This window comes from Dipodomys spectabilis, unplaced genomic scaffold, assembly GCF_019054845.1.
Source record: "Dipodomys spectabilis isolate Male_0828 unplaced genomic scaffold, ASM1905484v1 ptg000018l, whole genome shotgun sequence".
Taxonomy (NCBI): Eukaryota; Metazoa; Chordata; class Mammalia; order Rodentia; family Heteromyidae; genus Dipodomys; species Dipodomys spectabilis.
The window spans coordinates 14729517-14743576 of NW_024870695.1; the positions used below are offsets into that span (position 1 = coordinate 14729517).

At 45.4% G+C, this 14060-nt stretch overlaps 2 protein-coding genes across 4 annotated transcripts in view; one reads left to right on the plus strand and one right to left on the minus strand.

The window, feature by feature from the left end:
* The window catches only part of Nfe2l1 (nuclear factor, erythroid 2 like 1), a 25714-nt gene extending 23430 nt beyond the window's left edge, over positions 1-2284 (plus strand). The window contains exon 6 of the transcript XR_006146644.1: positions 2272-2284. The gene's annotated coding sequence lies outside the window, so the exon portion shown is untranslated. The remainder of the gene's footprint in view (positions 1-2271) is intronic.
* Cbx1 (chromobox 1) overlaps positions 1-11994 on the minus strand; it is a 14563-nt gene extending 2569 nt beyond the window's left edge. Inside the window, exons 1-5 of one of the 3 annotated variants that reach the window (XM_042673558.1) lie at positions 11886-11994; positions 11524-11617; positions 2765-2941; positions 1999-2176; positions 1154-1248 (exon numbers count right to left, since the gene is read on the minus strand). In XM_042673558.1, the coding sequence (XP_042529492.1) occupies positions 1154-1248; positions 1999-2176; positions 2765-2941; positions 11524-11546 (473 nt within the window). In that variant the 5' untranslated portion in view covers positions 11547-11617; positions 11886-11994. Of the gene's footprint in view, positions 1-1153; positions 1249-1998; positions 2177-2764; positions 2942-10990; positions 11197-11523; positions 11618-11885 lie in introns of those variants that run through there. The other 2 variants (XM_042673562.1, XM_042673561.1) reach the window with 2 other exon arrangements.
* Between the last annotated feature and the right edge of the window lie 2066 nt (positions 11995-14060).

Here is a 14060-nt window from a genome sequence, read left to right on the forward strand (position 1 = left end):
GTTAGAGCTTTATATTTTAAGGACACTGGTGGAGGCCCATTTTGGAGAAAAAGTTTGGCAAAAGCACTTTATTTTTTTTGTTGGTCGTAGGGCTTGAACTCTGGGCCTGGGTGCTCTCAGCTCAAGGCGAGAGGTCTACCACTTGAGCTACAGCGCCACTTCCAGCAGTTGGAGATAAGTCTCATGGGCTTTCCTGCCTGGGCTGGCTTTGAACTGTGATCCTCAGATCTCAGCCTCCTGAGTAGCTAGGATTACAGGCATGAGCCACTGGTGCCCTACAGCAAAAGCATTTTCAATTCCCAAGAAAGAATTCTTTTTGGGCAGAGAAGAAGGAAGTTATAGAGAATTTTAAGTTAATTATAATTCTTAAGGTTCCACAAGAACTGTCTTCATTAAGGTTAGAGTGCTGTCACGGGCAACATAGCAATGTTTGACGGTGACCTCAAAGGATTACAGTGGAGCTGAAAAGCTACCCCTCTAGTGACATGGCGGTACGATCACTCATGTTGCGGTGATAGTGGTATAAACATACCCACTGTGCTTCCAGTCACAGAAATGTATTGCACATACAATTATGTCACACATTTCTTTTGGTTTGTGACACATGCCTGTACTACTATCCTGAGTATCATGGAAAAAAAGTAGGTTTACTTTATGTTCAATAATAGTGAAGGGGCCTTGCTGACCCCTGCTGGCTGATTCTGAATCTACAAAGGAAGTATTTCTAATCCTCTCTTAATCTGAACCTTTAATTGAATATCTGGATCCTAAGGTCAGCCAGATCTCTATTAAGGAGGTGGCAGAAGGGAAGGTCAGACCAATCACATTTCAAGTGTTTTTTTTCCCCCTTTACTTTCAGACTGAAATGTGACTCTTCCCCATACCCTTTCACTCTAGATTTTCTCCCACCTCCTAAAAAGACAAAAACCAAAACCAAAACCAAAAAGGGCAAAGATCTGAGAATCCTAAGTGCCCCTACCTGTAACTCATGAGTCCAGGTTGGCAGTCAGGCTGAGGGTCACTATCGAAGGACTATGCCATCTTAAAGATTTCACACTTGGGCGACTGGAATTTCGAAGATCCAGCTCTTTTCCTCTGGCATGGAACAGATGGGAAGAAGGAAAAAACCACACAGAGCCACTGGCAGACTCACCATTTCATCAGGAACATGAGCTCTCCGCTGGAGTCTGTAGCTCCAATAATCCGCTCCGGCTCCAAACCCCGGGCAAAGCCTCGTGGCTTTTCTGACTGTAAAAACCAGATGAGCAGAACAGTTTTATCTCTATGGGATTGTAACCCAAAATGAAGTTATTCCTGGGCATCTGATTAAAGTAATCTCAAGCTCTTTTTGTCAGTATTTTACTAACATGTTGACTTCAAACACCAGGCCTTTCAGAATCCTTTGGAGCGAGTATTCATTCCATCAAGGTCTGAAGCGCATGAAGTCCTCCCATACGTGAGAAGGAACACACATCCCAAGTAAAATAAATGTTTACAACTGTTTCTTCATCCTCAAAAGACAAATTAAGGTATTGAATAAGTCACAAAGAGCCACCTGTGGGGTTTTTTTTAATGCCAGTACTGGGTCTTGAACTCAGATCTGTTGGTTAATTGGAAATAAGCATCTTTGGGATTCTTATGCCTGGGGCTAACTCCAAAATATGATCCTCAGATCTCTGCCTCCCGAGCAGTACTATAATAATTTTTTACTGAAAAACACTGAATGCTATTTACACAAAATGACACTTTCTATATATGTCTGACTCCAATGAGTGTTACACAGTATGAGTCTTATACCATGGACAAAAAATAGATTCTGGGGCTTTCACAAGAGTAGTAAGCCTCCAAATCCTTTTACCATCAGCTTATCTCAGAATTCAGAAGGACTAACATATGGCCGCAGAAATTCAAGAGGAGGCAGAAGGAAGTTGCTTAAATGGCTTGGCCTTGTGCTCAACAAGACATGAATTCTGGGCTAGTGAAAATACTTCGTCTTACCTCTTCCTTCTTCTTCTTTGGTTTGCTTTCCTCTCCCCTGTCTTCAGAATCAGAATCAGCTTTACGCTTGCCCCCCTCTGATTTGTCTGTCTCATGTGCTGTTTTCTGTGACTGTAGAAACTCAGCAATGAGGTCGGGACAATCCAGGTTCTCTTCTGGCTCCCATGTATTGTCCTCACTGAAACCAGAAGGCACAGCAAGTCACACTTCCACTTAGCGGGAGCACAGGAAGACATGAAGAGTTAATAATGAATAGCTAGATTCTTGTCTAAGACCAACAACTTGGGAAGGGTGAAATTTATTACATATGGAAAACTTAGAAACTTGCCTCTTTCAAGGAAAGATTACTTTTCTTTGCAAACATATACTGGTCTACACACACGAACACACACCTTGTTCCTCAGAATCACTAGCATCCAGCATTGTAACACTGTGCATGCTGACCCCCTCCTTATCAGACTATAAAGACATGGAGGCCAGACGGTGTCAAACTATCCATCAGAACTGAGGCAGCACGTTATAAGATGTGGGGGCTGGGAATGTGGCTTAGTGGTAGAGTGCTTGCCTACCACGCATGAAGCCCTGGTTCAATTCCTCAGTACTACATGCACAGAAAAAGCTGGAAGTGGTACTGTGGCAGAAGTGGTAGAGTGCTAGCCTTGAGTAAAAGAAGCTCAGGGACAGTGCCCAGGCCCTGAGTTCAAGCCCCAGGACTGGCAAAAAAAAAAAAAAAAAAAACTCCAGATAGTGACTTAATGAAACTTACTCCGAGAAACCCTTCCACTTTAGAAGGTATTCCACTTTGCCCTTTACAACTCGACGGTCAAGAACTTTTTCCACCACATATTCCTCTTCCTCCTCTTCTAGTACCTCCTCCACTTTCTTCTTGTTTTGCTTTTTTCCCATAGTGCCCGCCAGCTTTCTGGTGTAAAGGGTGACGCCGCTAAAATGATAAAAAGCATTACAAAGGGCATCAGGGGGGTGAAAGGAAAAGCTAAACATGACCCAAGTACTTGATATGCATTTATGAAAACAGAATAATGAAGCCTATGTAAGTTGTCTTAAAGAGAGGGAGCCAGGTGCTAGTGGCTCACACTTGTAATGCTAGGTACTCGGGAGGTTGAGATTGGGAAGATTGCAGTCTGAGGCCCCACTGAACCAGAAAAGCTTAACAGACTCTTTTCAACCGATAGCTGGATACAGAGGGGCATGATTGTTATCTAAGCTACAATGGGAAGCCTAAAATAGGCAGATAAAAGCCCATGTACACATCCATGCAGGAAGTGAGACCCTATGTCAAAAATAACCATCAGAAAAAAGGGTTAGAGGGGTGGTTCAGTGACAGTGTGCCTGCCTACCAAGCGTGAGGCTCTGAGTTCAATCCTCAGTATTGCCAAAAAAGGCGGGGGGGGGGGGGGGGTAAAGTAGGAAAATTCATACAAAGTACATTACATGAGTGTTTGGAAATATCATAATGAAGCCCCTTTACATAAATAATATATACTAATAAAAAAGCCAGGTTCCAATGGCTCATGCTTATAATCTTAGTTGCTTAGGAGGCTGGGATCTGCGGACTGAAGTTCAAAGCCAGCAAGGGCAGACAAATCTCAGGAATTGTTACCATCAACTAACCATCAAAAAGCTGAAAATACAGATATAGTAGAGTGCTGGCTATGAGCAAAAGAGCCAAATGAGAGCAGGATGTCTAGAGTTCAAGCCCAAGCCACCCACACACCCACACCCAATTAAAATGACCATAAAATCCTCTAAATTGGAATACTGCAATAATTTGGGAAAAAGTGAGGAATAGAGGTTGCTATAACCAAAAGAATCTGAGTTTATTTAAAAAAAAGAAGTTATCAGAGCCATGTACTGGTAGCTCATGCCTGTAATCTTAGTTGGTGGCTTGTGCCAGGCTGAGTTCCAGAGCATCATGTTTTGAGGCCAATCTGGGCAGAAACATCTACAAGACTGTTCTCCAAAAATAAGCAGTAAAAAAAGCAGGACTAAAGGTGTGACTCAAGTGGTAAAGTAACTGCCAAGCAAGCAAGCTAGCAAGCTCTAGGTTCTAAGTATACCACCGGGCTGTAGCTCAGTGGCAGAACACTTCCCTAGAATGTATGAGGCACTTGCTTCAGTCCCTAGTAGCTAACACCATAAATAAAAGTTTAGTTTTCTATAACTCTATTTCTTCTGGAAGAGTAGTACTGGAGTTTGACGTCAGGGCCTCATGCTTGTGAGGTCGGCACTCTACTAACTTGAGCCACTCCTCCAGCTCTATAAATTTTTTCCTTTTTTGCCCGTCGTGGGGCCTGAACTTCTGGGCCTGGGTGCTGTCCCCCAGCTCTTCAGCACACGGCTAGCACTCTACCACTTGAGCCACAGCATCACTTTTGGCTTTTTCTATGTATGTGGTTACTGAGGAATTGAACCCAGGGTTTCATGCATGCTAGGCAAGCACTCTACCACTAAGCCACACTCTCAGCCCAACTCTTAACTTCTTAAAGCCTTATTAATTACCCATTTGTGTGAGTAGATAGTGCTGCAAGATATCAATAAAAAATAAAACCCACAGGCAATGAAGTATAGAAATGGATGGATCACAGGTGTCCAGGAAGATGTAAGAATATGGCAGATAACCTAAAGCAAGGAAAAAGATGCTACTATTCTTCATTAGTTTATGACAATACCAATTTGGGGGTAAAACTGACATTCCCATTATTCTTGGGAAAAGTAGTTTTATAAATATAATCTCTCTGGGTTGGAGGCATGGCTCAGGTCATAGAGCACCAGTCAATGAGCCAAAGCAAGCAACAGATATCCAGTTCAAGACTGGGCCTCAGACAAAAAAGAGAAAGAAAAAGAAATAAACACCACCTCTCTGAATTTTATATATATGTATGTATATATAAGCTATGTACACATATGATAGTTTAGTTTATAAATTAGGTACAATAGAAAAGTACAGAATGTGGCAATCATAACAATATGCCATAATAGAAGTTATTGGAACTGAGTTATTTTTCAATTTTCCATTTAATCCTTGCCTTTTAAATCCTACCCACATCTCTACTGGAACTAGTGACCTTTCTGGAGTGCTGGGACATAAACTGGCTTGTATATCCTTGGCTTTTCCTAACTCAGTCTGCTTAATTTTTAGCCTTTTCTGATCTGTAGTTACTTTTCTACTTGTTTTCCGGTGTCTTTTTTGTTGTTGTTGTTGGTCCTGGGTCTTGAACTCTGGGCCTGGGCACTGTCCCTGAGCTCTTCAGCTCAAGGAGAGCAATCTACCACTTGAGCCATAGTGCCACTTCTGGTCTTATGGTGGTTAATTGGAGATAAAGAGTCTCACAGCCTTTTCTGCTTAGGTTGGCTTCACTGTGGTCCTCAGATCTTAGCCTCCTGAGTAGCTAGGATTACAAGCATGAGCCACCAGCAACCAGCTTTTTTGTACTGTTAATTTCTATAGGATCTCTGTATTATTTGGGCAAACTTTCCTTTTCTGGGTGTGTGTGGGGACACAACACAGTACAGGGGTTGGAAGGTAGCCTCGAGCTTGTTAGCCTATGCTCTACTACTATTTGAACCATACCTTCAGTCGTTTTTTGCTGGCTATTTAAAGGGTAATCTGGACAGCCTCCAAGCCCTGAGTTCAAGCCCCATGACTGACTAAAACAAACAAAATTATCCTTTGAGAAACATTCAGTTGTTCTTTCTGCCACAGATACTAGATTTAAATAGTCACAAGACCACACAGTTAGGTTTGAAGCCACCCTGGGCAGGAAAGTCTGTGAAACTCATCTCCAATTAACTATTTATAAACCAGAGTACAACTGTGGCTCAAAGTGGTAGAACGCTATCTTTGAGTTAAAAAAGTTCCGGGACAGGGCTGGGAAGGTGGCTCAGTGGTAGAGCTCTTGCCTTGCATGCCTGAGGCCCTGGGTTCGATTCCTCAGCACCACATAAGCAAAAGGAAAAAAGCCGGAAGTGGCGCTGTGGCTCAAGTGGTAGAGCACTAGCCTTGAGCTGAAGAGCTGAGGGACAGCGCCCAGGCCCAGAGTTCAAGCCCCATGACCGGACCCCAAAAAAAAAAAAAAAAAAAAAAAAAGTTCCGGGACAGTGCCTAGGCCCTGAGTTTCAAGCCCCACAACTGACAAGACCAATAATAATAATAATAATTAATAAATAAGCAAATAAAGCACCATTATAAACAAGTTTGGGCTGGAATAGGAAAGAGATTAAGGTAAATTTTTCTTTTTTTGTCGATCATGGGCCTGAACTCGGCTTGGGTGCTGTGCCTCAGATCTTCAGCTCAAGGCTAGTGCTATACCACTTAAGCCACAGCACCACTTCCAGCTTTTTTTGCTTATGTGGTGCTGTGGAATCGAACTCAGGGCTTCATGCATGCAAGGCAAGCACTCTACCACTGAGCCACCTTTCCAGCCCTAAGGTAAAATTTTCTATAAGGCCTCTCCATCTCCTTAAAAACCAAAGGTCCAACATCCAACAGTGTAACATCCAACATTTGGTTCCAACCATTTTAGACTATTTCTCTCACACTGTGCTTCTAGTTTTACTTGGACACTCAATTAAAAGTAACTCTAGGTTCTGTGCAAGTTCATGAATGCTACATGGGCAAAAGGGTTGTTTCAGACTCAGATAATCAGGGGACACAGAAATCCAAAACTGACAGATTTTTAAGGAACGACCAGCAAGATGAATCTAATCCACAAACCCTCAACAGAAAACAAGTGAATAAACTGGCAGCATGCCAGTTTTCAAAAAGCAAGTGAAGGCACGGGTAGTGTAATAGTATACTCAGGTGGTAGTCATGTTTCTAACGGGCTTTTTAGTCTGTCATCTGTGGTTGTTTGTGAAGCAGATGCTTTCCAGATGAAAAATTTGAGCAGAAAACCACATCTACAGTGAGCAGACTCTCTTTTTTTTTTTATGCTGCAGGATGTCGGAGGACTACTGAATGTTAGACAAGTACTCTACCAATGAGCCACACATCCCCAGCCCATGGTTTTTTTTGGTCGGTTGTGGGACTTGAACTCTGGGCTTAGGCGCTGTCCCTGCGCTCTTCAGCTCAAGGTGAGTGCTCTACCGCTTGAGCCACAGTGCCACTTCCGGTTTTCTAGTGGTTTATGGGAGATAAGAGTCTCACGGAATTTCCTGCCTAGGCTGGCCGTGAACTCTGATCCTTCAGATCTCAGCCTCCGGAGTAGGTAGGATTACAGGCATGAGCCCAGTGCCTGGCCGATGGTTTTTTGATAATGCTTCACTATTTAGCACCGATTATGCCTGAACTTCAATCTTGTCTTAGGAATGTGCTTCCACACCTAACAGGAACTTGAACTTTAGAAAAACCTGTGTTGTTTTTTTTTTAAGTCAGTTGTGGGGCTTGAACTCTGGGCCTGGGTGCTGTCCCGGAATTCTTCAGCTCATGGCTAGAGCTCTACCACTTGAGCCACAGCACACTTCTGGCTTTTTCTGGTGCTGAGGAATTGAACCCAGGACCTCATGCATGCGAGGCAAGCACTCTACCACTGAGCCACTTTCCCAGCCCCCCATGTGCTTATTGTTGGTCACAGGGCTTGAACTTGGCCTGGCCACTGTCCCTGAGCTCTTTACTTAAGGTTAGAGCTCCAATACTTGGAGTCACAGCTCCACTACCAGTTTTCTGGTGGTTGATTGGAGATAAGAATGTTATGGACTTTCCTGCCAGGGCTAGCTTTGAACTGTGATCCTCAGATCTCAGCCTCATGAGATGCTAGGATTATAGGGGTGAGACACCAGTGCAGGCGAATCCATGCTTCTGAATTCCAGAGGCTCTGAGGACAGAATACTAGTATGTGAATACAGTTTGAGTTTATTTGTGATGTATTCAGAAATTAGTCTAATCTGTTGACAGGATGAAACTGTATAGCTTTGAGTTGAGAGGCCACAGGAATTTGAGAAATCTCAGAACACAGTGATGCCTTAAAGTAAACCTCTTAAGGTTTAAGGTGAAATAAAAATGACTAGAGCTAGGTATGTTAGTACACACCTGTGATCTCGGCACTTGGGAAGCAGAGGCAGGAGAATATAGAGTACCAGGCCAATCTGTGCCATAAAGCTCGATCTTGCTTAAAAACCAACACCAAGCTGCAAGCTGGTGGTTCACATCTAAATCCTGGGTACTGAGAAGAATGAGACCTGATGATCATGGTTCAAAGCCAACCAGGGTACACAAACCAGAGATTCTTATCCCCAACGAACCAGCAAAAAGCTGGAAGTGAAGGTATGATTCAAGTGGTAGAGCACCAGCCTTGAGTGACAAAGCTAGGAGACAGCACGCAGGCCCTGAGTTCAAGCTATAGTGCAGGCAGGCAGGCAGCTACCTGTACATGGGTGCACACACACATCAGGTAGTTCACACATGTTCTCTCGGAGCCTGAGATACAAGGATCATGTTTCAAGGGCAGGGGCAGAAATGAAGGTGTGTGTCTCAGGTGATAGAGCCAGCAGTATGTCTTGAAAGACAAAGCTAAACAAGAGCATGGGGCTCTGAGTTTAAACCCCAGTACCAGCACATCAGCACACACATACAGAACTGAGTTTCTGTTTTGGGGTACCAGAGGCTGAACCCAGGGCTTTGTGCTTAGTAGGCAAGTGCTCTACTGAGCTATATCCCCAGGCTAAGATACTTTAAAAACAGAAAATAGGGCTTCAGATGTTTAAGGCCTTGAGTTCAACCCCCAGTAATACATGTGTGTGTGTGAACACATATTCATGAGGCCTAAAATAACAGAAGGTTGCAAACCTTTTCTATGCTTAATATCTAGGCAAATATATTTTAAAATGAGGTTAAGGCAAACACATCAGGGTAATAGCCATACCCTGCCAAACATCACAGATCTTAGACAAACTGTCTAAATGCACTGTGTGTATGTGTGTCCTGGGCTTGAACTCAGGGCCTGTATCCTGAGCTTTTTGTTGTTGTTGGTTAACTGGAGGTAAGAGTCACATAGGCTGAGAGCCAGTCGGTCAGACCTATAATCCTAGCTACTCAGGAAGCTGAGTCTGAAACTAGCAGGGCAGGAAAATGCGTGAGACTCTTACCTCCAATTAATCACTAAAAAGCCAGAAGTGAAACTGTGGCTCAAGTGGTAGAGTGCTAGCCTTGAGCACCAAAGCTTAAGAACAGTACCCTGTCCCTGAGTTCAAGTCCAGGACTGGCACCCTCAGATTACAGGTGTGAGCCACCAGTGTATGGGACGGACTGAATTCTTAATACAATTTTGAGATGCTAGAGATTCCATTATAACTCATCTTTATATAAATTTTCTCCTGAAGCATTGAAAATGGATTGCTCACTTCCTATTCATTTTTTAATAAGGTTACCTTGAAAACAAACATACAAGAAAAATTTTATCTCATAAAGTTATTTTCTTTTTCTTTTTTTTGGGGGGGGGGGGGGGGAGATCCGGTCATGGGGCCTGAACTCTAGGCCTGGGCGCTGTCCCTCAGCTCTTCAGCTCAAGGCTAGTGCTCTACCACTTGAGCCACAGTGCCACTTCCCGCTTTTTTCTTTTTGCTTATGTGGTGCTGAGGAATCGAACCCAGGCCTCATGCATGCAAGGCAAGTATTCTACCACTGAGCTGCCTTCCCAGCCCCTAAACTTAACTGTTAAGTCATCTATGCATTTTTATAAAGCCACCACCTTTTATGAAACCAGTAACGATCCTAATCGTGAACAGGAAACTCGTTTTGAACTGAAGCAATAGTTGCACTTGGCCACGGAGTGAATGAAGGTAGTAAAAACAAAAACCAAAACACCCCAAAAACAAAACCCTGGAAACCTGGCACAGAGGTATAATCTGTAGTCCTCGTTCTCAGGAGGCTAAGGTGGGGGAATAGCTGGAGTCCAGGAGTTGGAGAGCAGCCTGGACAGCACACTTTCATCTCACCGAAACGAAAAATCAACAACAACAAAAAAGGAACAAAGCGGATTTCATTTTGTTCTTAGCCGTGTGTGTGTGTGTGTGTGTGTGTGTGTGTGTGTGTGTGTGTGTGTGTGTGTGTGTGTGTCCTGGACTACAACTCAGGACCTAGGTGTTGTGTGTGAGGTTCTGTGTTAAAGGTTAGCGCTCTACCACTTTTGAGCCCACAGCTCCACTTCCGGCTTCCAGGCGCTTCTTTGGAGGTAGGAGTCTCGAGGACTTTCCTGCCCCTGCTGGCTTCCAACCGCGATCCTCACATTTCAGCCTCCAGAGTAGCTGAGGACACCGAAGCCCGGCGTCACAGCTATTAGAACCTCCTTACGCCAAACACTTCACGAACCAAAGGCGATTTTTTGCCCACCCCCCCTTTTATTTTTCCTCTCACACTACCCGAGTACCTTCGGGACCTCGTAATCCTAAATTTCCGGGAAACTCAACTACCTGATCTTTCTCCCTTCCCCGACTTATATTCATCGGAACTCTTTCCCCCATGACACGCCCCGGCAGCCCAGTCCCCGCTCCCAAGTTTCTTCTTCCTTAGCCCAGCAAGAGAAAAGTCTTCCTCCAACCTCGTCCGGACCCCAAAGCCTCAGGTTACCTTTTCTAACAACCCCCGATCTAGCAGCAATCGGCCCCCGCCAAGCACACCCAAGCATCCAGGCTGTCCCCTCACAGTCTCAGGGTTCGTTCCCCAACCCAGGCAGTATTCGGTCGGATTCCCCAGGCCCGGAAGACCCCGCCAAGTGCTCTCTCCACACCGAGCGGCTCCCATCCCGGGCTCCGAATCCACCGCCCCGCCCTCTCCATCCATCACGCAGCTGCCGCCTAAGCCTTTGGCGCCAGGCGGAGAAGCCCGCGCGGGAAGGGAAGTCTGGGCATCGCACACGGGTGCGCTCCACGCTTCCCGGCTCCACCGCTAGAACGCGCGCGGCCCCACACCCCGGGCTCCCGCCGCCGCCGCCGCGTCGCGCCGCGCCCCCTCCCGCCGCCCGGAGGGGCTCTTCACCTCAGAGCAGCGCCCGAGAGTCAGAGAGAAATCGGTATCGCGCGACTGGCGCGTCGTACTGGATGGGACGAGCAAGTGGTGCCCAAGAAAGCAACACGCCGGGTGTCCGCAGTCGACCCTCGCTCTGAAGAGGCGTACCGCAGGCCCGGCCGACGGCCCTCCCCTCCGCCAAACAAAAGAGCCTCTCACTCTGCGCGGCCCGCCGCCCTCACCGCGCAGGCGCGACGACCCGCCGCACGGCATCATGGGACTTGGAGCCCGTCCGGGACTACAAATCCCAGGGTGGCCCGCGCGTCCCACAGCACACGCAGACTTTGCGGGGGTTGTAGGGAGTTTTTCGACTTTAAACTGCCCAGGCGCCGCGACTTGTTTTGGAGCCCCACGGACCAGATCACTAGACCGTGCGGTTTTACGAGCGAACGCCTCGTCTGGGGAAAAACCATCCTATTCTGGGAGGTTCTGTGATTCACGTCCTGCACGTTTTCTCAACACGTTCCTCACTTAGAGCTACCAAATGTCTGCTCCTCCAACACCTGTAATCTCTGTAAACGTCCATCTCCGTCACTTTGAACCCGAGGCTCCTCCACGGCAGGAGATTACTTCCTCTTCGAGGCCGGCACTGCCCACCTTGAAAAAAGGTAAATACCTCTGTTAGGCGGCGCCTGCGTTCCTGAATTTTCCTTTTGTCCTTGTCAGTGGGTGGCTTTTGTGCGGACACTTTCACCTCCGGGATCACCCATTCTCCAGCCTTTATCCCCCCCCTTCGCGCACAGAATTAGACAAAGACCGCGCTTGTGCCTGCCGCTGGGGACTCCTCGCTGGTAAGGCTAACTACTAACGAGGCTGAGACCCGAGGTTCAAAGCCAACCCAGGAAGGAAAGTCAGTAAGAGTTACCTCCAATAAATGAAGCTGATCCAACTCTTCTCTATCATTTCTTCATCTCAGGTTTGTTTTATGACCCTCCCTTACTCCCTTTTTGCAATCCGTTCCAGAACTGAATAAAACTTTTCCACCAGAAAAGATGACCGTTTTCTTTCTTCGTTTGAATAATAAAATCTCTCCCTAATGAGGGAGAGGGGAAGCATAACTAGTCCACTGTATTCTACCTGATTTATGTTTATGCAAATTTTGCTGAGCCTGGCACTGTTCAGAGCTTTGGAGAATTGCCTTGTAAGAAACCTAGCCCTAGCCAGGCTCAGGTGGCTCACACCTGTAATTCTAGCTACTCTGGAGGCTAAGATCTGAGGATTGCTGTTTCAAGCTGATGCAGACAAATTCAAGAGACTCTTACATCCATTTAACCATCAAAAAGCCAGAAGAGCCAGGCGCTGGTGGCTTACGCCTGTAATCCTAGCTACTCAGGAGGCCGAGACCTGAGGATCAGGGTTCAAAGCCAGCCTGGGCAGGAAAGTCCGTGAGACTCTTATCTCCAATAAACCACCAGAAAACCGGAAGTGGTGCTGTGGCTCTAGTGATGGAGCCCTCTCCTTGATCTGAAGAGCTGAGGGACAGGGCCTAGGCCCAGAGTTCAAGTCCCACTACCGACAAAAAGAAAAAAAGCCAGAAAAGGAGGTGTAGCTCATAGCTCATGTGCCAGAGCAATAGCCTTGAGTGAAAAAAGCCAAGGAAGAGTGCAGGGCCTTGAGTTTAAGTTCTAGTACACACACACACACACACACACACACACACACCAAGAATAGTGATATTTTATGTTATTCAGACCCTTAAAGTTTCTTTTCTAAGAGTGACTTAGATGTTAACTCTGACATTACTCATACTCACAGAAAATGCATTAGGTAGATCAAATTTCTAAAGTCACAAGTAGGGGCTGGGAAGATGGCTCAGTAGTAGAGCGCTTGCCTTGCATGCCTGAGGCCCTGGGTTTGATTCCTCAGCACCACATAAGCAAAAAGAACAAAGTCGGAAGTGGCACTGTGGCTCAAGTGATAGAGCGCAAGCCTTGAACTGAAGAGCTGAGGGAGAGCGCCCAGGCCCAGAGTTCAGGCCCCACAACCGGACCCAAAAAAATTAAATAAAAACATAAAGTCACAAGTAATGTGGTGAAGGGGAAATTGTGTTGCAAAGGATTTAGGAATGACTGAAATGGATTTTACTTTGTCTCTATTTACTTGATGCAATATTGGACCAGCTGTTTAACTTCTCTGAACTTCAGCCTCCAAGGGGGTGGGGGATGAAAATATTATTTTAGACATACTTTATTTCTTCAGAATTAATAGTGTTGGGTAAAGAGAATGATGTAGCTAGCTCTCAGTAAATGGTAGCTATTTTAAATACTGTAGGTACTTCTGATGTAATTTGAGTAGGGGAAGTACAGAACTTTTCAAATACCCCCCTCCTAACACACACAGTTGGAAATTCTTTGTTTCATTTTTTACTTGACTTGAAATTCTTTTGTTAGAGATTCATTTATTTGGGGTTAATAAGTACCATCTTTTAAAAAGCAAATATATTCATGGGGTTTCTTCCTTTTCTGGTTTGAGTGATTTCTTTTAGTAAAATTTCTAGGTAATATATATACTCTAAAATGCACCATTCTCAAATCACACACCTGTAGTTCTGACTTTGAAAAGATCACTGCTGGAGAGTAACTGGTTGAATATCCCTTCCCGGAAATACTTTTGAGCAGATGTAATTTGTGTTTCAGGCTTTTTTTTTTTTCTGTTAGGTTTTGGACTGTTTGTATATGCATCATGAGCTATCTTGGGGTTAGGATTCAAGCTTAAGTACAAAATTCATTTATGTTCACATTTTATTTATGTTGATACTAGGACTTGAATTCAGGGCCTGGACACGGTCTCTTGGGTTTTTCTCTCAGCACTAGTGCTCTGAGCCCGGCACTGGTGGCTCACACTTAATCCTAGCCACTCAGGAGGTTGAGATCTGAGGATGGCAGTTCAAAGCCACCTGGAGCAGGAAAGTCCATGAGACTCTTATCTCCAATAAACTTCTCAGAAAAAGCTGGAAGTGGTGCTATGGGTCAACCTAGAGCCCTAGCCTTGAACACAAAGCTCAAGGACAGTGCCCATCAAGCCCCAGGACTGGCAAAAA